The following is a 20,844-nucleotide window of genomic DNA, read 5'->3' as shown; positions in this document are numbered from 1 at the left end:
CCACAGCTCATGTTTGACCACCTTTGTCCATCCCCAGACACAAAGAACTCATTACTTGCCAAACAGCTCTGTTCATTTAATGGCAACTCAACGTTCATGAACAGACTGGGTGTTCAGGTGGACCTAGCCCAGCCATCACTAGCTCCATCTGAGGCTAAGTTCCTCACCTATAAAACAAGATGCTTATCTGCCCTTAGAATTACTGTAATGGCTACATGGAACAGTATATTCAAAACTACTCTAACTTGGGGCACCTGGGTGGCTTAGTCAGTTAAGCATCTGACTCTTGATTTTGGCTCAGGTCATGATCTCATGCTTCATGAGATCGAGCCCCACATCAGTCTGTGCACTGACAGCACAGATCAGTGCTTGGGATCTCTCTCTCCCTCTCTCTCTGCCCCTCCGCATCTGAAATATATAAATATTAAAAAAATAAAAGTACTCTTATCTTTTGCCAAGTAGGTAAAGTTGTGCTAATATTTGGAGCTGAAGAAAGCATGGTGCAGCTGTTGCACACAAGTGAGAACTGAGGTAAGGAAGAATTTAGGTTTCTCCTATTTCACTGGCTTCCTTTTCCAATTCTGAAATGAGCAATCCAGCTGGTGCGGACTCATGAGCACAGGTTCTTCTCATTTTATTATTCGGCCATCCCACACAGCATTACCTTCACCTGCCACCACATCCCAGCCTTGGGATTCAGGAATGGAAAAGAGAATGATCCCAGGACAGATTTCCTCTAAAGCAAGTTGCAAGCCTCACTTCAGTTCCTGTCCATATGGCAAGAGTCCGCCAAGTGGCCATACTGGCTAGTAGGTATGGGTAGAGCCCCCGAACTTTGAAGGGCGTTGGCGGAGATGAGAAAGGGAGAAATGGCATATGAGAGGGATCATGTTTGAAGGATTTTTGGAACTGTGGGATTTCTGTTGAGTCTGTGTAGATGGTGCCCCCCCTCGCCCTGTCATAAACTTGAAGATGACCATGTCCCCAAAACAAAAGTGGCACCCCCTTTTCTTAGCAATGTGCCCACTTGTTCTCTTCAGACCTTACTAACTCATGTAGAATTACCCTGTAAAAGATGAAGTGTTGAGGTAAGGGGTGGTGGTGCTGGGAAGTGTGTGTGTGTGTGTGGGGGCACTAAACATCCATTAGTAAGGAATTGGGGAAAAAAGAAGAGTGGTTTCTCATTGTAACTGTCTTCTTTAAACTCTATATTTCCATAAGCCTCATCATTTTTTGGATCTGGGATCTAGCTATTTCAGGGCCACTGGATTTATATCAGTTGGTGTCTGAACTGACTGGAAACTGTGTGCCCACAAAAGAACTATTTTAGGAAGAAATAAGCCTGGGCTCCCCCTGCCCCGCCCCCACACCTTACCCCTCACCTCAACTCACAGAGCTCACTGCCTGTTCTGCTGGGGGGAGGCGGGTGGGGGGGGGGCTCCCAGGGGCAAGAGAGGCCACGGTCCATTATGTCAGAATATGCAAACCAGAAACTCTGACTCTTTAGATCGTGCAATCACTTTTGACGGTCCCAATCTGCAGTTGTTTTAATGAAATAACATAGAAGAGCCTAGAAAATATTTGAGTAGATTGTAGAAAGCCTAAGTATTACTTTGTAAAATTTTTATTCCGGGGCACCTGGGTGGCTCAGTCAGTTAAGCATCTGACTCTTAATTTTGGCTCTGGTCATGATCTCATGGTTCATGAGTTCAAGCCCTACATGGGGCACTCACTGACTGTTGCAGAGCCTGCTTAGCATTGTTGCTTTCTCTGAAAATAAATCAATAAACATTTTTAAAAACTTTCAATTCAGTGTAAGCCTGGTCATGATGATAGCATATATTTTAACTGAGGTATGAGCAATACACAGTAAAGTGCTTGAATCTTATGTGAACAGCTTGAGGAATTTTTACACATGTGTGCACCCACACAATCACCCCCCAAATCAAGAAACTTTCCAGACCCCCGAAGTTCCCCTCATGTACCCTCCCCTCATGTGCCCTCCTCAGTAACCCCATGCAAAGGTAAAATACTTATTTTTTGCCTGGTTTAGAATTAAAAGAAGCGGAAACTCTGAAAGGGAACCACTCCAGGTAGGAGGTTATTTCTGGGCTCCACCCCCTGCTCCGGGTTGGATCCTGATTAAAAAGGGAAAGGAACCAGCTGGTGGTGGTGTGCCCCTGGCGTAGAAGCTGGGTACGTGACAGTCGCCAGAGACTTAGGCAGCTCCCTCTGAAAGGTCAGGGCTGCTGCCAAAGTCCTCGTGGGTCACAGCTATTTACAGTCAACCTTTCCGGTTTGGGGCGCAAGTCCCAAGGAGGGCTATTTTTAAGCAGGGATGTGGCCTGCAGGGCCTTCTGGGCGATATATTAAACTGGTAACGATTGAAAGTGAAATTGTCTAGCAGTCTACCTCAGATTGCCTGATCTAAAAGAGAAACGTGATTGTTGTCCCCGAACCCAGGCCCTAGACAACAAGTTGGAAGATCGTCTGGTCCCTGTTAATCGCCCAGAGCCTGACTAGCAGCTCGAGAGGGAACTTTAGACGTCGTCCTCCCAGGCTTCAGCTGGTGGGCGGGGGGAGGGCGTAGGGAGTCATTCTCCACAGCTAGCCGGGGCCCCCCCGAGATGGCGCTGGTGAGGGAAGGAGGAAACAAATCCCCGAACAGGTGAGGCAATCTCCCTGCCCGCGCGCTTCCACGCCAAAGCCCGGTGCTGCATGGCTGGGCGGCCAGTCAGCCAGGTTGCAGGCCCAGGAACCTGGAAGAGCCCTGGGAGAGGCCGCCTCCAGCACCGGACTTGGGGGAGGGCAACGCTTGAGAGAAAGGGCAGGTGCTAGAGACAGCCCAGTGGGAGAGTCCCGGGCCAGCGTTCAAGGGCACCGCTGTGGGATCCAGCGCGTCCTGACCTCCGACGGGAGAGACGGGATTGGCGGAGGCGCGCCCCAGCCCCGCCCAGCCTGGGAGCCTTTTCAAGGCCAAGGCCCGCCAGCTTCCGGTACATTTCTCAGCTGTTTGCGGGCAGCGGGACGCGGGAGACTCCGGCTCCAAGGTCAGTGAGCCCACGAAGCCAGGCTTCATTCCTGCAAAGCGGGGGCATTGCTACAGCCAGTGTGAGGGGCCATGTGTGCAGTGGGCCGAGGGCTGCGGGCGGGACCCGGCGATAACAGTTCGTTCTCGTGGGCACTGCTCCTCGGTGAGGAATTGGTGGTGCCTGTCTGAAGAAGCCTTCAGACTGTGGGCCCTAGCCGCAGCCTCCTCCCTTTCCCGCACACAGGCGCAGGTGGCCGTTCTCTGAACAGCCCTGCAGTGAGGTGCTGGCCTCCGCACCTTGTTTGTCTCCTCGTTTTTGTCGGCAAATCAGGAATTTTTCTTGATGGGAAATCTACATGTCTCTGAATTTGGGACCTTACTCTTCAACGAATCTAATGTTTGCTGGGATTGGTTTTCAACCTCAGTGGCATCAAAGTGCAAATCGGTGACTTGGGATAAGTAGGTGGAAAATGAACGTTTTGAGGCCCTCGAAAGGAGCTAATTGCTAATTAACCCAACAGCTGGACCCAATTTAAACTAGTTAACACTATTACTAGAGATTCATTTTTGAAATCGCTAATCCATTAATAACGAGCCAAGTAATTGTTTTGCCCCCAGTGGAAGTAAAAATGCTGCGCAATTGGCCTAAACGTGTTTCATCTTATTTGCTCGGTTGGCTCGCAGGGGGTTAGTGTCAACCCTGCTCTTGTCCCTTGAGTGGACGACATCTCTGCCTTCAAATGCTCTGGTGGGTTTGGAGAGTGATGTGCCGGGACAAACCCAGATTCTTCAGATCTCCTCAGTGCTGCCCTTTAGACCTTCCTTTGAGCGTTGCCCTGGCTCTGTGACCCCACAGAGGGTCAGCTGGAATCCCGTGAGGTGGGTTTAGTGCCCTCGTGACTAGGCTTTGCCCGTTCAGCTGCTGCCCTGTTTCCAGAAGTGCCACTTTCCCTGTCTGCAACTCCCACACTTTCTCTGTTTCCGAACCCCTGTCATTGGTCTGTTTCCTCTCTGCTCAAGGAGAACAGACTCACCCTCAGAACTTCGCAAGGGGGCTTCCTGGCCAGGCAGGCTCTTAGAGAGTATATGGGTGTCGATAGCCGTGTGCCCAGCCCACTTCCTCCTCTCCATTTGTAGGTGCTTTTCCCCAAAACTTCAGCCTTTAGAGTTAAGCCTTCTCTGGGTTAAGGCTCCATTTCAGCAAAGGGCACAAGTGCCATCTACACCCGTGGACTCTGCCAGTTGCATGATCAAATCCTATCCGTAGAGATTGCACCAGAGGCCAGGTCAGTTTTCTTGACCTGGGAGGTTCAGAAAATCATGGGTTAGGAGGTGGGGTGCGGAATGGGGAGTCCTGGGCATTCAGAGGCGGGAGGAGGGTTGGTTCTGAGACAGACTTTGCCTCGGCTGAGAGCCCCTGGGTCTCCACGTCTGCTACAGCTTGGAGGAGCCATTTGTCTTCTTGGGTCTCACTGCAGGGAGCCAGGCCTGAAGGTGACAGTTAGAGGTCATACCCACCTTTGCCTGGAAGCCACAGAGGATCCTATCCCTGGCCAGGGAAGGAGGCCACTCCTTTATAGCATTTTAAAGGACTAGATGGTTCCTAACTTAATCTTTTCTTGAAAACAATTTAACTATGAGAGGCGAGTCTGGTAATAGTCCTATGTCTTCATTATCAGGAGGCCTACGAAAGGCCTCTGGTTTACAGGGAAAGACTGTAAATATCTCCTGCTTATGACTTGCTACTTGCTGAATAGAACAGAAATGACCAAGGGTGCCCATTAGAGTGACTGTATATCCAGTGGTGGGGAAGTAGCTTGACCCCTGTGCTCTCTGGGAGAATTGGGAGGGGACAGCCATTTTCTGCTGGCCTAGTAGACCGGCATCATGGGAACTTGTTGAGAGTGGTCTGTGGAGCTGGTCCAACCCCAAGGATGTGCTCTGTTTTGGGGTGGCTCTGTGGAACGAGAGCTGACACGTGGTCCTCCCCTTGGCCTTCCACTGCCCTCCAGCCCCAAGGAGTTCAAACACATGGACACCATGTACAGCTGGATTAGAAACAACTCTGAGTCAGCAGAAAGGCACCCGTGGCATCTCTATCCAGGAATCTCAGGCTTGAGGCAGTGACAGAATCTAAGGCCTCCACATTCCAGGATGTGACAGAACTGGACAAAACTCTTAGACCAGACCCCAGACTCTGAGTCTAGCCTAGGATGGAGAGCTATACAGCTCTTAGGCACTCTGCCCAAAGGACTTACTATGGCGTGGTTCTTATTTTTTAATGGAAGGGGCAAGTAGCAACAAACATGATATTAAGGCCTTTTGCCGTGATCTTGCACCCCAGAGAGAAACCTCCCTGGCTTGGAGCCCTGGAATTCTGCCAGATTTTAGCCACGATGGTGTAAACAATGGTTTTCAAATCTAGAGTCATAGAGGTGTTCCAAGTTAGGGAAATAGGCTGACAGCTTCTATGGAGTGAGGGCCATAGACGACCTCCCTCCTCTCTTCTGCAATCCCTACTTCTGCATAAGGGAGGAGAGAGGAAGGAAGGAGACTAGCTCTACCTCCTTAAGAAAAAGGCAGGCGGGGGGCGCCTGGGTGGCTCAGTCGGTTAAGCGTTTGACTTCGGCTCAGGTCACGATCTCACAGTTCGTGAGTTTGAGCCCCGTGTCAGGCTCTGTGCTGACCGCTCAGAGCCTAGAGACTGCTTTGGATTCTCTGTCTCTGTCTCTGCCCCTGCCCCACTGTCTGTCTTTCTCTCTCTCTCAAAAATAAAAAATTTAAAAATTTAAAAAAAGAAAAAGGGAGGCTGGCTCAGTGTCCCCTACATGGCTGGCACGCACATTGGGCACCTGGTGTGTGAGTGGAGAACACTGACATCTGGGCCACTTCAGGAGTGTGAGGACAAAGAAGGAGAATGGCTTATAATATTCTGGGACTCTGGGGAGTCACACGCTTTGAGGTAATGTTCCTGTGCCCAGGAGCTGTCATGATAAAAGGAAAGACACACCTGGGTTCAAATCCCAGCTCAGTCAACATGCTGTGAGACCTGGAGCAGGTCACCTAATCTCTCTTGAGCCTGTTTCCCCATTTCCAAAATAATGCTTACTTGGCAGGATTGTTGCAAAGACTAAAGACAATTTGTATATGTGCTGCCGAAGCAAGCACGACTAAAGACAATTTGTAAGACTCCTTGCATGGTGGTGTCTTATGGTAGGAGCTCAATAAATGTTTAAAAAAAAAAAAAAAAAAGACAGGTTTGACTGGGCACGCAGGGATGGCGGCAAGGACATCCCAGGTGGAAAGGTAGAGCAGAGGGTTAGAAGTGGGTGAAGCCTGAAGGTTGTAGTAGGTAGGTGAGGGGTTGTCAGCTAGGGGTAAGATCCCCTAATAACAGGTGTCAGAGAACTTAACAGCCCCACTAGTTACATCCATTTACTGAACTCAGATGTTGGTTTTCAGAGCATGATCAGTGGATCTGAAAGTACGCACCGGGCTCCTTCTAGAATGTAGTCTTGCTCTCAGATTACAAATAAAACGATTGAATGAAACATTTTAAATGCTAAAAATGTAAGCTAAAATTAACCAACATTCAGAGAAGGGGCAGACCAGTGCCGGTCGAGATAATCAGGGGTGGCTTTGAGGAGAGAGTGGTAAGTGTCCCATAACCTTAGGGTCCTTAGGAAGAAGGGACTCAAATATATTCAGTGCTTGCTGCAGCCTGTCACTTAATCCTTACAACATATGGGGAGAGGTTTCGTTGAGCCTGTTATATAGATGGAGTTGCTCACACTCAGGTTCCCAGACCCAGTGAGGTTTGGGAATCACCTGTGAAGCTCTTTGACAGACACATGTGATGGCTCCATTCTTGCAGAAACTCATTCAAAAGATAGAGCCTAGAAATTTGGATTTTTAACACACTTCAGAGTTGATTTACTTTTTAGCTTTTTACCTTTTTCAATCACGAAGTTAGATATGCTGTTTTTACAAGTGACACAATACAGAGTTCTATGAAGAAAAATTAGTAGTCTGCTTCCCCCCAGTCTGTTGCTCTGAAGTAACCCTTTTAGCAGTTTGAATAACTAGTGTGAATAACCTTCAATACTTATGTTCACTTAAATGTATGCAAATGCATATATATTTATATTGTTATAAAACTGGAACCATTCCTAGTCATTATTAAGCAAGTAGTTTTTCCTTTGGACCTAAAAATATGGCATAAATGTTTATCCAGGTTAAGTGGAGGTGGTTTTAACTAATTCTTGAATAGCTGAGGAATATTCCACTGTCTGAATGTGCCACACTTACTACAACTCTTCTGATGGGCAGGTGACCTCCAGGTTTTGTTTATTTGTTTGCCACTACAAACAGTCCTCCCTCATCCTGGGACTCTCTTCTTAAGTACTGGCAACTGTATTGCTGCAGGATGGATTCCCAAAGTGTGATGCCGGGCCAGTGGGTATGCGCATGTTCATAGATGTTTCTCAGTTCACTTTCCAAAATGGTTGTAGGGGCTCACTGAGCAGTCCAGGTGATTCTGTTCACAGCAGATGAGGGGAGGGCCCTGCAGAGCCACACCCTGTGTCAACTCCTGCCTCCCTAACCCTCTTGCAGGAGCCTTTTAAGACCTAAAGAAAGCCTCTCCTTGTCCTTTGCATGGGCCTGTATTTACTGCTTCCCTGCAGCTTTATTGCAGTGAAATTGACATATGACAGTGTATAATTTTAAAGTACACAGTTGGGTACATGTTTCTATTGTCCAGTGATTGCCAGCATAGCACTAGCTAACACCTTGATAGCATCCCATAATTACCATTTCTGTCTTATGGTGAGAACATTTAAGATCTACCCTCTGAGCAACTTTTGAGGATATAATACAGTGTTAATAATTATACTCATTATAGTATACATTAGATACTCAGGTTTTTAGTTTTGTAACTGGAAATGTGTACCTTGGACCAACATCTGTCCACGTCCTCCATTCCCCATCCCTAGTAACCACCACTGTACTCTGTTTCTAGGAGTTCATTTTTTAGGTCCCATATAAGTGATATCATACAGTATTCCTTGTTTGACTTAAGTATAAATATAAATATAAATATAAATATAAATATAAATATAAATATAAATATAAATATAAATACATATACGGACCACATCTTCTGTATCCATTCATCCTTTGGCAGACCCTGGGTTGTTTCCATACTGTGACTGTTGTGAAAAATGCTCTAATGGACCAAAGATGCAGATGGCTCTTTGAGATACTGACTGCATTTCCTTTGAACATATAACCAGAAGTGGGAATGCTGATCATATCGTAGTTCTATTTAATTTTTGAGTTATCTACATACTGTTTTCCATAGGGGCTATACCAATCCGTTTACATTCCCACCAACAGTGCACAAAGGTTCCCTTTTTTCCACATCCTCACAAATAGTTACATCTTGATTTTATTTTATCTTTTTTACTGAAGTATAATTAACATACAGTGTTATATCAGTTTCCGGTGTACAAGATGATTCAACAATTCAGTACATTGCTCTGTGGTCATCACAATAAGCGTAGTCGCCACCTGTCACTAAACAATGTTATTAGTATTATTGACTATATTCCCTATGCCGTACTTTTCATCTCTGTAACTTATTTCATAACTGAAATTTTGTACCTCTTAATCCCCATCATGTATTTCATCCATCCCCCACCCATCTCCCTTCTGGCAACTAACAGTTTGTTCTCTGTATTTAAGAGTCTATTTGTTTTTGTCTCTTTTTTCTTGGTTCAGTTGTTTTATTTCTTCAGTTCCACATATAAGTGAAATCGTGTGGTATTTTTCTTTTTCTCCCTTACTTATTTTGCTTCACATTATTAGGTCCACCCATGTTGTTGCAGATGGCAAGATCTCCTGCTTTTTTATGACTGAGTAATATTCACACACGCACGCGCGCGTGTGTGTGTGTGTGTGTGTGTGTGTGTGTGTGTATGTATACACACCTCTCTTCTTTATCCATTCATCTATTCCTGGGCAGTTGGGTTGTTTCCATATCTTAGCTATTGTAAATAATGTTGCAATAAACATGGAACTACACATATCTCTTTGAATTATTACTTGTTTTCTTTGGGTAAATACCCAGTAGTAAAATTACTGGGTTCTGTGGTATTTCTATTATCAGTCTTTTGAGGAACTCCCATACTATTTTCCACAGTGGCTGTGCCAATTTGCATTCCCACCAACAGTGCACCAAGGGTTCCTTTTTCTCTACATATTTACCAGCGCTTGTTATTTCTTGTCTTTTTGATTATAGCCACTCTAATACATATAAGGTGCTATCTCATTGTGGTTTTGATTTGCATTTCCCTTATGATTAGTGATAGAGCATCTTTTCATGTGTCTGTGGGCCATCTGCATAGCATGGATCTTTATTTAGTGGTCTCCACAGAAACAAAATTTCTGATTTGGAGTAGCTAAGTGTAATCATCCTGTAGAAAAGGTCCTGCTCTCCAGCCTCGGGGTGCCCTGGGCAAGCAGCAGACCTACGAAGTCCCTGTAGATGGGGCCGAGAAGGAGAAGATATCAGGTCAGGGCTGAAGAAAATGAGCGTGCCTGGGAGGAAACTACAGTTACCAGAAGGGTTGCAGTCTGGAGGGCAGAAACAGCGCATCCCTGAAGGACCAGGCATCCTTGGGACAGTGAGGAGCCTAGGGACAAGGCTCAGTCTTGGCTGTGCAAACCCAGGAAAACCCTAGAAGACAGCCTGACCCAGAAAGTGGCCTGAGAAAGCACCCTGGGAAGAACCTTATGTGGCTCCAGGCAGGCTCCACAATCATCCCCTTGGCCTTCCCAGGTCACTGGTGGGTGCTTTCTATGTGTTCAGTTGGTAACCCTGTCAGTCGTAAGGAGTGAAGAAGCCCTCAGACCACTTCCCTGGGACAAAGCTGGGCTGTTTGCTGAGGTGAAGGGACAATGTTCTCAAACACAGTGGCAGCAGGTAGGGGTAACCTCTCAAAAGTAGCACAAAGTAATATTAACAAAAGTGGATACATGTTCAGCCCTTAATAAGTGCCAGATACTGTTGTCCAGGTTGCACATGGACTTCCTTTTGAATCCTTTCTCATTTTTATTATTATTTTCATTTTGTATTTGAGAAAAGTAAGACTTGGAAAGCAAAGTAAACCTTTCTCAAGACAGTAGAGAATTGTAAGTGGCAGAGCTGGATATAAATCCAGGATTCTGGCTTCAGAGCCTCCAATCACGATACTACACCTGTGTCTGTTGTCACTAGTTCCTTGTCACTCTCTGGTGTCCAAACAGGGCCTGGGTGAGCACCCAGGAAGGCTGAATGAGAGGATTTAGAAACAGGGTGGATAGCTGGACAATTGCCATCCTTTCCAGACTAGACCTCTCTTATAAGCCCTCAATCACATTGAAGGACATTCCCTCTAGGGGTGCCTGGCTGGCTCAGTTGGTAGAGCATGCAACTCTTGATCTTGAGGTTGTGTGTTCAAGCCCCATGTTGGGGGTAGAGCTTACTTTAAAGAAAGGAAAGAAAGAAAAGAAAGACATTCCTTCAAGAATACATCACAGACCCCTTCTCTTCAACCTGATCGTCCTGTCTTTGCCTGACCCCAAGGCTGCTCCCCAGCCAAGATTCCCAGTCAAGTGAAATTCTCAAGTCAGAAGAAATTCTCAGTCCACACCTGATTGGTCAAAAAAGCCCTGTGGTCCCACGCACTAAGTATCTTGGAAATTCTGCCATGTATCTCCATGAAACCTTCCCCACCACCATGGGGAGAAGCCTGGAGAATCTCCTGCTTAGTTTATTCCAGGACACTAGGACATCATTTCCCTGCCTCTAGACCCCTTTCCCTTCCTCACCAATTTAGTAACATCAGCCACAAGAACTTTTTTTTTAAGTTTATTTATTTATTTTGAGAAAGAGATGAGCAGGAGAGGGTCAGAGGGAGAGGGAGAGTCCAAAGCAGGCTCTGCACTGTCAGCACAGGGCCTGACGCAGAGCTTGAACCCACGAACCGCGAAATCATGATGTGAACTGAAATCAAGAGTCAGATGCTCAACCAACTGAGCCACCCAGGCACCCTGAGCCAGAAGAACGACTAATGCCTTTATGTCAGTATTTGTGCTAAGGGCTCATTTAATCCTCACAAAACCTCTATGAGTAGGGCCTATGATTAGCCTTATTGTACAGGTGAGGAAACTGAGCAACACTTCTCAAACAATTTGTGGCAAAAGCTGTTATTAATATCTAATCCATAGTACACCAATACATTTGTAAAACACAATAAGGCACAATTACTAGAAAAATAAAAGACCCACAAAATACCAGCTTGAATTTTCTTCATTAAAATTTCTCTATCAATGTGTCATAAGTGTTCTAAATGCTTACTCTCAGTTCCTATACTTCTCTCATCATGAAATGGCTTAACAGTCCACAGACCACACCTTGGCAGCGTTAGTCTGGAGCCAACCTTCCATAAATCTAATAAAATTATTCCTCTGCGAAAAACCCTGTCCTTTGACCATCTCAGAATCAAGTTCCAGGTTTCACAGTGACGTTCTTCTTGTTCTGGCTTCTACAGCTCTCTCTGCAGTCTCTACCCCTGCCTTTGACCTCCCTGGCTGCCCACTGCCCTCATGACTCCCTGCCTCTGCATGTTCTCCTCTGTCTGCAGTGTCCTCCTGGCAAAGTTACATCCCCAGAGGTTTTTCACCTTCTCCAGAAAAATCATCCTGATCCTCCAGCAGACTTGGGTCTTCTCCCCTGTTAATTCTCTTTGCTCATGTCACTTGTGATTATAATCTGTTTTTACAATGATCTCTCACTCTGTCTCTCTTACCAGACCATGAGCTTCGGGAGGGCAACCCCAGTATCTGACACAGGAATTGATTCTCTAATGTTGTTCAATGGATGGATAGTCAGACAGGTGGACAAACGGGTGGATGAATAAATGAGATTCAAGGCTAGCTCTCAGGCTGCATTGTGACCCTCTCCACTGCATTCAGAGTTTGCATTGGTCACTCACTGAGGGGTTGGCCTTGACCTCATTCGGATGTGTCCCTCAAAGCTACAGGTGTTCTAGAATGTAGAATCAGTCAAGGTTGTCCCTAAATCATGGGGTTTTCCTTGGACCTTTGGGGATAGGCAGCCACCATAAATCCTAGGCAGATTCAGTCCCAGTTTAATTCAACTCCAGAAATTTTAGGGCAATTATTTTCCACAGAGTCCCTCCAAAGCCCAATTTAGGTTAGTGACATTGGCCCAGGATGCTGGGTCTTCATCCTGATGATTCTGGACCCAGGCAGAGAACAGGGGTATAGTTAGCCTTGATTCCTGTCTCCCTTTCTACAGCATTCAAAGGTAGATTAAGTCTCATGTGTACTAAGGGCAATGGCCATTCTCCCACTTGGAAGATGCCTGGAAAGCAGCTGGCCAGAAAGAGGCAATGCATGCAGGCATCCACAGCCATGTTTATGCACGTGGGTGTGCAGTGTTGGTCATTGTTTTTGCTCTGATCCTTTGTAGTTTGTGACCTGGTACCAGTCACAGGGCAGGCAAGGGCAAGAAATACCTTGGTCTGAATAACACAAGACAAGTACATTGTAGCTGAATGGTGTGGTCCCAAATCAGACTGTGGTCTCCCAGGAGCTCCCAAGGGGCTCTGGCTTCCCTGGTAGAACACCTCTCCCATGACTTATAGTGGCCCAGGAATGGTGCTGCTTAAGAGCATAGACTGTGAGAACAAACTGCTGGCCTTGAATTCCAGGAGCAAGTTATGTTACCTTTCTTTACCTCCATTTGCCCATCTGTAAAGTGGGGATAATAAGAACATCAACCGGAGCACCTGGGTGGCTCAGTTGTTTGAGCTTCTGACTTCAGGTTAGGTCATGATCTGGAGGTTCATGAGTTTGATCCCATACCATCAACATGGAGCCCCAAGCACGGATTATTATCCCCCAAGCAGAGATTCTCTCTCTCTCTCTCTCTCTCTCTCTCTTTCTTTCTCTCTGCCCCTCCCTCTAAACAAACAAACTTAAAAAAAAAAAAGAGCATCAACCTCATGAGTCTGTTGTGAGGATTGAATGGGCTAATAGCCATAAAGCCCAGCACATGAGTGCTTCATAGGAGTTTTCTCCTCAGACTCTGAGCTCTGTAAAACCTGTCCCATAAGAAACACTTAAATATTTATCAAACAAAATAAATAAAAAGATGCCTATCATCCTGTCTTCCCTCTCCCTTCATTGCTCCTCACTGTGACTTCTCTCCACCTGAAGCACGTCAGTGTCATTCACAGTGACTCTGACCCACACCACCGGACTACTTCTGGGAGTTCGCTGTCAAGATGTTCCTGGAGGGTGGAAGAAGCATTGAGCGTACACCCTTTGGTTCTGCTTTCCCTCAGGGGTGCCCAGAATGATGCCTGTGTGTTGGTTGGCAATTTGGCCGTGAGCTCCCTGTGGAAACCCTGACTGAGAGAAACCATTCAGTGTCCCTAAGAAACCATGAAGGACCAATGCAGCTGGAACTGACTAGCAGCGACATTCCTTGGGAGACCAGAGGTTGGCTCCATCCAAACGTACTGTAGTTTTGATTATTAAATCTTATAAGTAAAAACACGATCTTCATTTAAATGAGTGCCTACTAAAACTCTATATGTACTTTACCTTCATCTGTGTGACCTTGAGCTGTTTGTTAACCTCTGTCTTTGAGTTCCCTCATCTGTGACATGGGGCAAGATATTTGGTCCTCAAGGCTGTTGTGGAGAAAGTACCTGGCCCTTAGACATACTCCCTAATTTTGATTTGCCCCCCTTATTAAGACATGGGAAAATTTTCAGTAATTATGTAACAGTGAAATGGGTTGCTCTGGGAAGTGGTGAGATGCCCTGCTCTGCTGGTGTTGAAGGAAGGCTGAGGGGAAGGGGGTGCCTGCACTCCAGCCAACTACTGAAGTCCCTTTGACTCTGAGTCTCCATGTTCATTCTCTCACTTAGCATTTATGGCAAACCTTCATGCACAGGACAGTGGGCTTGAGAAGCAAGAAGAATTGTGACCTCGTCCTATGGTCATTGGGTCTTGTCTCTATGAAGTGTGGGATCAGTTCTGAGGGATGTCCACCCTTGGCTGGAGCCCTGCTGAGCTGCTGACGCAGTACTCCCCCACCCATAGGAAGGGGAGAAAACAAAATTATTGCTTCCTAGTGAAAAAAAGGGAAAGAGCCCCTCCCCTTTTCTTAGAGCATTTTCTTTAGAAAACTTGTAAGTTCTTTCTCTGTCCCTTTGAGATATATATAAATCTTATTAAGAGTAAGCAAGGATCCATCCAGTTTTACAACCTAGAAATGTTTTTCTTGAGGGCCTGGGAGCATTTCTTTGAAATGTATACATCAAGAAGGATAGGCCCCTACCTCCCAGTCTCAAGATGCCAGGCTTCAAGTTGTAAAACTACCTGCTGTCATAGCAACAAGAGAAGCTTATTTTTCTTTTGGATAGAGGCAATTAGCTAACACAAATGGCCACCCCAGTTTGAGATGAATTTAGAATAAGCTCTGTGTGACAAATAATGCTGTTATGTCCTCTTACTTGAGTTACCTCGAGAGCATGTATGTAACGGCCATATCTGCATGGCTCAATAAAAGGGTGAGATTTGGTTCTGTTTTTGCAACGTCTTTTAGGAGACTGCTTGTGATATGTATCACAGTCTGGCTTAGTGCATAGTCAGCAATAAATCTCTTTCTTTCATATAATTTGTGGAGAGGCATTTCTGGATGACAGATTTTAGTTAAATTTCCCTAACACCCAGCACTGGCTCCTCGTCTGCCATCTCCTTCCCCGCCTGCTGGCTCAGTCAGAGAATTCCTGCTGGAAGGAAGAGAATGTATCTTAAGCTTCTTGCTCTTCTGGGAGGCTTTGCCTGTTGTCTGTGGGACAGCCTCTACTGGATCTCCCTTGGAAACAGCTGAAGTCAGGCTCAATTGGCTCTGAGAGCTCAGTCGGTTATGGCAGAGAGATCAGAGGCCTGCACTGGGCTCCTCTCCTCATGGGCAGCTTGTAGAGACCAGGAACTTGAGCAAGGAAATGCTGAAATCCAGCCTACTCGTCTCACTTGGTTGCTTTTATGATAGGATTTCAAAAGCAATGGCTGAAATGGATGTGTTTCATATAAGTAGACTTTTTTTTTTTCCTTAAGTTTTGACCCAGGAAGCTAGCTTACAAAATTGATTCTAAGTTGGCTTGGATACCAGGCCTGGGGCTTCATAGCAAATTAAAAGTGCAAATTACTTGGGAGCAAAGGAGCCAGGCAAGAGGGGTAAAGTGCCTTTGGGAATAGCCCAAGGTAAAGGGTCCATTCCCTTAGAACTACATGCATTGTCTGAAAGGACATAAGCAGGAGGCTGGTAAGATTTCCTCCTCCTGGAAATCAGGCAAAGCACTGCTCACAAATAATTAAGTCAAAGAAGAAATGTTTATTGAGCAGCTATTATGTTTAAGGATCCCATCATTAAGGATTTTGGCCATCAGCTGGGAAGGCAATGCTAACATAGTAAGCAGTTCCTTAACATGCCAGGAGATTTATGACAGTTGAGTTCACTAACACGTGTCAAAAAACTATGTAGCATACGTGCAGATGAATGAGCAGCCCACGAGGGCTTTGGAAATTCAGAGAGAAAGCAGTCACCTTGGGCTAGAGGGGCACAGAGAAGTTTTGTGCAGACTGAGGCACCAGGCTATGGTTCAGTCAGGAGAAAGATGGACAGTAAAGTCCAAATTAGAGGGGCGGTAAGAAACAATACTTTAACCAAAGAGTAATGATTTTACAAAAACAAATTTGTGTAGTTTATTGCATTATCACAAAACCACATATAAGTAAACTGATATTTTAAAATATATCTTATTTTATATTGTATATATATAGACACTAGAATATTAGATATATGGTATAATATTATATCTATATTACAGAGATTGGTACTGAGATCTACAGCTCTCAACCTGAAAGTCAGGCTGGGGCACTGTGTGTGGTGTTTGGGGCACCCATGACAGTCCCTGACTGTGTGTGTATGTGTGCCACGTGAGCTGTCCCAAAATTCCTAATGAGTTTATTTAGTTGACATTTGTGCCTCTCCCCCCAAATAAGTCAGGATTCCTCTCCCAGGGAACACTGGCCACTGAATATCATAATGCTGAGGGAAGGTGGCTTCTAAACTTCTGTTGCCTGTGTTCCTGTGCCCATCTGCTCAGCTTTCTGGCCTCGCATCCCCCACTCTATCCACTTAGTTGACGCCCGCGTTCTCATGTGGATCCCGGCAGCCTCAGAGTGTCTTCCTACCCCAGCAAGAAGCTTACAATTCATTTGTGAAATAATGCTACTGGGAACCTACCAAGTGCCAGGTGCTGTGCTAAGCAATGGTGATGCAACCGTGAGCAAAGGAACCAAGTTCCTTCCTTTGGGGGTTTATAATTTATTTGGGGGAGATGGTCAATAAAAAAGAAAACAGATAAAATAATTATAGGTGGGGATGAGTGCCAAGATGGAAACAGACAGGGTATTATTCAGAGAAACTGGGAATGATGCCGAATTTCAAGCAAGCTGTCAGGCAAAAAGAAGAGCAAAACCCAAAACCTTAAAGTGGATCCCTCTCTCCCTGTGGTGAGGGTGTCTGGATGCGGAGGCCTTTGTCCCTGGAGAAGCACCATAGCTGCTCTGGCCCCTCATCTCCTGTCTCCAGCCATCTCTTCACAGAGCAGTTCAGTATGTTACACTAATGCTTGGGGCATGGAGAGAACCAAAAAAATTAAAAAGCTTTGCAAGGAAGCCTCAGATTTTTTTACACGTCAAACTTTTGTCCTGATGGTGTCACAAGATATACTGACTTATAAAATGACCATGTTCAGAAACTAGGCAAAGCCAAATAGCGACCACTTTGGTGGACATGGATTATCTCTTATATACCTTTTTCCAGCTTATTTATGCCACATCTTACCTACCATTTTATCATCTGTGTAGGTAACAAATCCAGCCTCTTCTAAGTAGAGGCTTCAGCTGTAGATAGTGCTTATGCAATATTTGGGGCCTTCTGGGTAAAGTAAAGCAATGTTCTTCCTGTGTAGCTTTAAAAAAATTTTTTTTCAATGTTTATTTATTTTTGAGAGACAGAGACAGAGCATGAGCTGGGGAGGGGCAGAGAGAGAGAGAGAGAGAGAGAATGAATCCCAAGCAGGCTCCGCCCTGTTAGCACAGAACCTGACGCAGGGCCCGACCTCACAAACCGCCAGATCAGGACTTGAGCTGAAATCAAGAGTCGGATTCTTAACCGACTGAGCCACCCAGGCGTCCTGAGGAAAAAATGGTTTTAATGCAAGCCTAGCTCTGGCTCTTTGGGGAGCAGCTGTACCCAGGTTCCCCAGGCTATTCAATGAGACCCTTGGCTCAGTCTCACTCCCAAGTGTATCAATTGGGACCTCAACCGTGAAATTCATTGTTCCTGTGTGTCTTGAAGAGTGAACGACATAGAGTCAATGATGTACGAATCTTCACTAAAACTTTCTGTCAGAATCACAGAAAGAGCACTGAGGACTTTGAGCTCCAGGATTGCTTTGCTTGCTGCACCCAAAGCCTCCGCAAGATTACTGGCAGGGATCCTACGCCATTGCTTGGACAGGAGTACGATGTTGGAACTCTTGGATGTAAATTAACGTTATTTCCAAAACCAGAATCTAGATACGATGACATTTCAAACATTAATATTCTGAGTCAGACACCCTCCTACACCTCATCCTCACAGGAAGGCCTTTGAAGACCACTGGTTGTCAGTTGGCTACACACAGACACCATTCCCTCCCCTTGCTCCTGACTCTGCTCAAGATTTATCTTCTCAGGGCGCCTGGGTGGCTCAGTCGGTTGAGTGTCTGACTTCGGCTCAGGTCATCGTCTCATGGTTCATGAGTTCCAGCCCCGCGTCAGGCTCTCTGCTGCCCGCACAGAGCCTGCTTGTCCCCAATCTCTCTGCCCCTCCCCTACTTGTGCTCTTTCTCTCTCTCAAAAATAAATACACATTAAAAAAAAACTGACCTTCTCAAACAGACTCTGATGTGAATGCATATTTGTGTAAAAGCAAATTAAGGAAAGAAAAATAAAGATGGCATTTGAGTCAACCTCAGAAACAGATGCATTTCTTTGTCTGAACTGTCCTAGCTTATTTTTTGGCCCATATATTGCTTGAAAAGCATTTGGACAAAGCTTCTTTTACTTTGACGAGTTCTCTGATAAATCTCAGAGATGACAGCATTGCCTTTCTGCTCAGGGAGTAGACTGGAGGGTGTGGACAAAGGTGAAACAGACCCTAAAGATGGAGGTTAGTGTTGCCTGCCACACCCGAGGGTCAGGAAGTATCAGTGCAGTTCTTGGAGAAGCCCTCACCTACTCTTGGATAGAGACCAATAGTAATAGCCCAGGTTGTGTGATGGGATTAATGTTGGGCCATTACAAATCCCTAGGACATCTTGAAGAATGGCCCATTTCTCTTGCCTATTGATTAATAAAGTAATTGCTGTTGTCTTTAAGACTTAGGGAATTGTTTTGAGGCATTAGCATAGAGGAAAGGCTGATTTCCTGGGCAAAAAAAAAAAAAAAAAAGTCCTCACTTTTTTCAAGGACTTTGGTGCCTTTTGTTGAGACGTTCAAGTTTCCCTATAGTATTGCTTAAAATGATGTTAAATAGAGACTTCCAGGTGGAGACCCTGGAAGCATTAAAAGTTCAGACTGATCCCAGTTCCCAAAATGCAAGCGTGGAAGAGAGTGGATCTCCAAAGCGAATTGTGTGTAAGCCATGTCACCCTGACCTTATTAAAAGTCTGTCTTCCATTGGGTGGCCCAGGGTTTCAGCCACAGCCATACAGTGGGCTCTCTGCACCATCCAACCCAGCCAAGCTTGGAGGATCTTGAAACAGAGTCTCTGGAACCTTCTCAATTTTAGGGAAAAAAATTCGCACTCCATGTATGTGTACATCCTAGAGATCAGTATAATGCAAGAGTACTTAGAGTGACCTGCTCTATTGTTCTCTACTCAACAACCCATATTAAAAAGCTCCCAGCTGGGTGATGATGGATTAACTGGTCATTCTGATCTCTGGGCAATAGCACACACAACAGGGTATCTGTTTGGGCATGTGCTTATCCTGATTTTTATTCTTTGTTGATATCATGTAATTACTTGTTTAGATGTATATATGTTTTCTCCATTTTGTCTGTATCTCAGGCTGTCCTTCTATTGTCTGCTTTTCTATTTCCTAAAGTATGTATTTTAGTGGCTCCTTTGTTATTGATCTATGCTTTCTTTTCATTCTCATTTTTGAAAGATAGTTTGATTCTGTTGGCTCCTAATTCCTCTTTGTGTGCTTGATCTTTGAGGGCTTGTTGCTTGATCTTCATCTATCTGTAGGAACCCAGAGCCTACACTGATTATACTTTCCTGATTATGCTCTGCTGGAAGCCAGGGATGGGGGCGGGGGGCGGTTGCTGACCTTGGACCACTTTAGCTCCTCTCAAGGGTCCTAATTCACTAGGGGAGTCACAGATGGAGCTCTCCAACTCACTGCTGGTATCCCAACCTTAGTGCTTAGATGGACAACCGTCCTCAAGATAACCCAAACCTCCTGGCTTGTTACTTGGAGCTGTGACACCATCTCATTTGGGGTGACTGGAGTAGGAGGGTAGTCCTCAGAGATGTATTCTTCCAAGCCCAGGAACCTGTCTTACGCAGGCTGTCCTCAGTGTGCAATGGCAGGGTCTGACGGAGCACCTGGTGTGTCAAATAGCCAGAAACAGAAACTCTGTTCTTTCTTTTTTTCTGTATTATTACCGGAGAAAATGGCACGGACTTGAGGCAGTTTGACATTCACAGTGTCTAGAACTACCCAGATTTCCCCAACCAGTGTGAAGGGGTGTGGGCAAGGAAGGAAGAAAGAGAAACACAAAGCAAACCAAAAGAGAGGTGATGGCTCCTGAAGTTCTTTCTCTTGCCTGGTGGTCTCTGTGCTATGGTAAGTGTCTATCCCGTGAGGCTGTCTGACCCCATGTCTCTGCTTCCAGACACTCATCCAAGAGGAAGGATGGCCAGTGTCTTCTCTAAGCTGCTAACTGGCCGCAATGCTTCTCTGTTACTTGCTACCGTGGGCACCGGTGCCCTGACCACCGGCTACCTGGTGAACCGGCAGAACCTGTGTGCTGAGGCCCGGGGGCAGCACAGGCTGTTCCCACCAAGGTAAGTCCTTTGGATTTAAAAAAAACTCCAAGTGTCAGCCAGAAATATGCTTTCCCCTGCTGGAAACTGTCAGCAAGGGTCCCTCTTTTTGCTTTTGAGAATGATTAAATCAGACTAACAGTTTTAAGACTCACTAAGCACAGTGACCTGTGGTGAACTCAAGGAAGTACAGTGTCTTCATTCCTGCCCACAACTTGTGGTCTAGTTCAACAGCAATAATAGTAATAATTAACCTTTACTGAGCATCTTTGTGTGTTAAACGCTACATATGGAGTATCTACTTTATTCATCTTTGCATCCCTTTGTAATAAAGTGGAGGCTTAGAAAAATTAAACAGTGCCCAAGTTCATTCACACAGCTAGTGTGGCCGAGTGCAAATCCTATGACCTCGATTCTAGATCTATCCATCATCCACTGCTGTCCCACCTTCTGGAAAATGAGGCTCTAGTACTTATATGAAGCATCAGCTTTAAAGAACACCGCACAGGGAAAGTGGGGGAGTGGCATGAAGACGGACATGTTTTCTTGGCCCTTGGAA

The 20,844-nt window shown here is 45.6% G+C and overlaps 1 protein-coding gene across 1 annotated transcript in view; it reads left to right on the top strand.

Moving 5' to 3' along the window:
* Positions 1-2,920: 2,920 nt before the first annotated feature.
* The window catches only part of CKMT2 (creatine kinase, mitochondrial 2), a 36,575-nt gene continuing 18,651 nt past the window's right edge, over positions 2,921-20,844 (top strand). Inside the window, exons 1-2 of the mRNA XM_060635441.3 lie at positions 2,921-3,050; positions 20,135-20,306. Coding sequence (XP_060491424.1) covers positions 20,155-20,306 — 152 coding nt within the window. The 5' untranslated portion in view covers positions 2,921-3,050; positions 20,135-20,154. The remainder of the gene's footprint in view (positions 3,051-20,134; positions 20,307-20,844) is intronic.

This window comes from Panthera onca, chromosome A1 (genome assembly GCF_046562875.1).
Source record: "Panthera onca isolate mPanOnc1 chromosome A1, mPanOnc1 haplotype 2, whole genome shotgun sequence".
In the NCBI taxonomy this organism is placed as follows: Eukaryota; Metazoa; Chordata; class Mammalia; order Carnivora; family Felidae; genus Panthera; species Panthera onca.
This window is presented reverse-complemented; position numbering and strand designations above follow the sequence as displayed.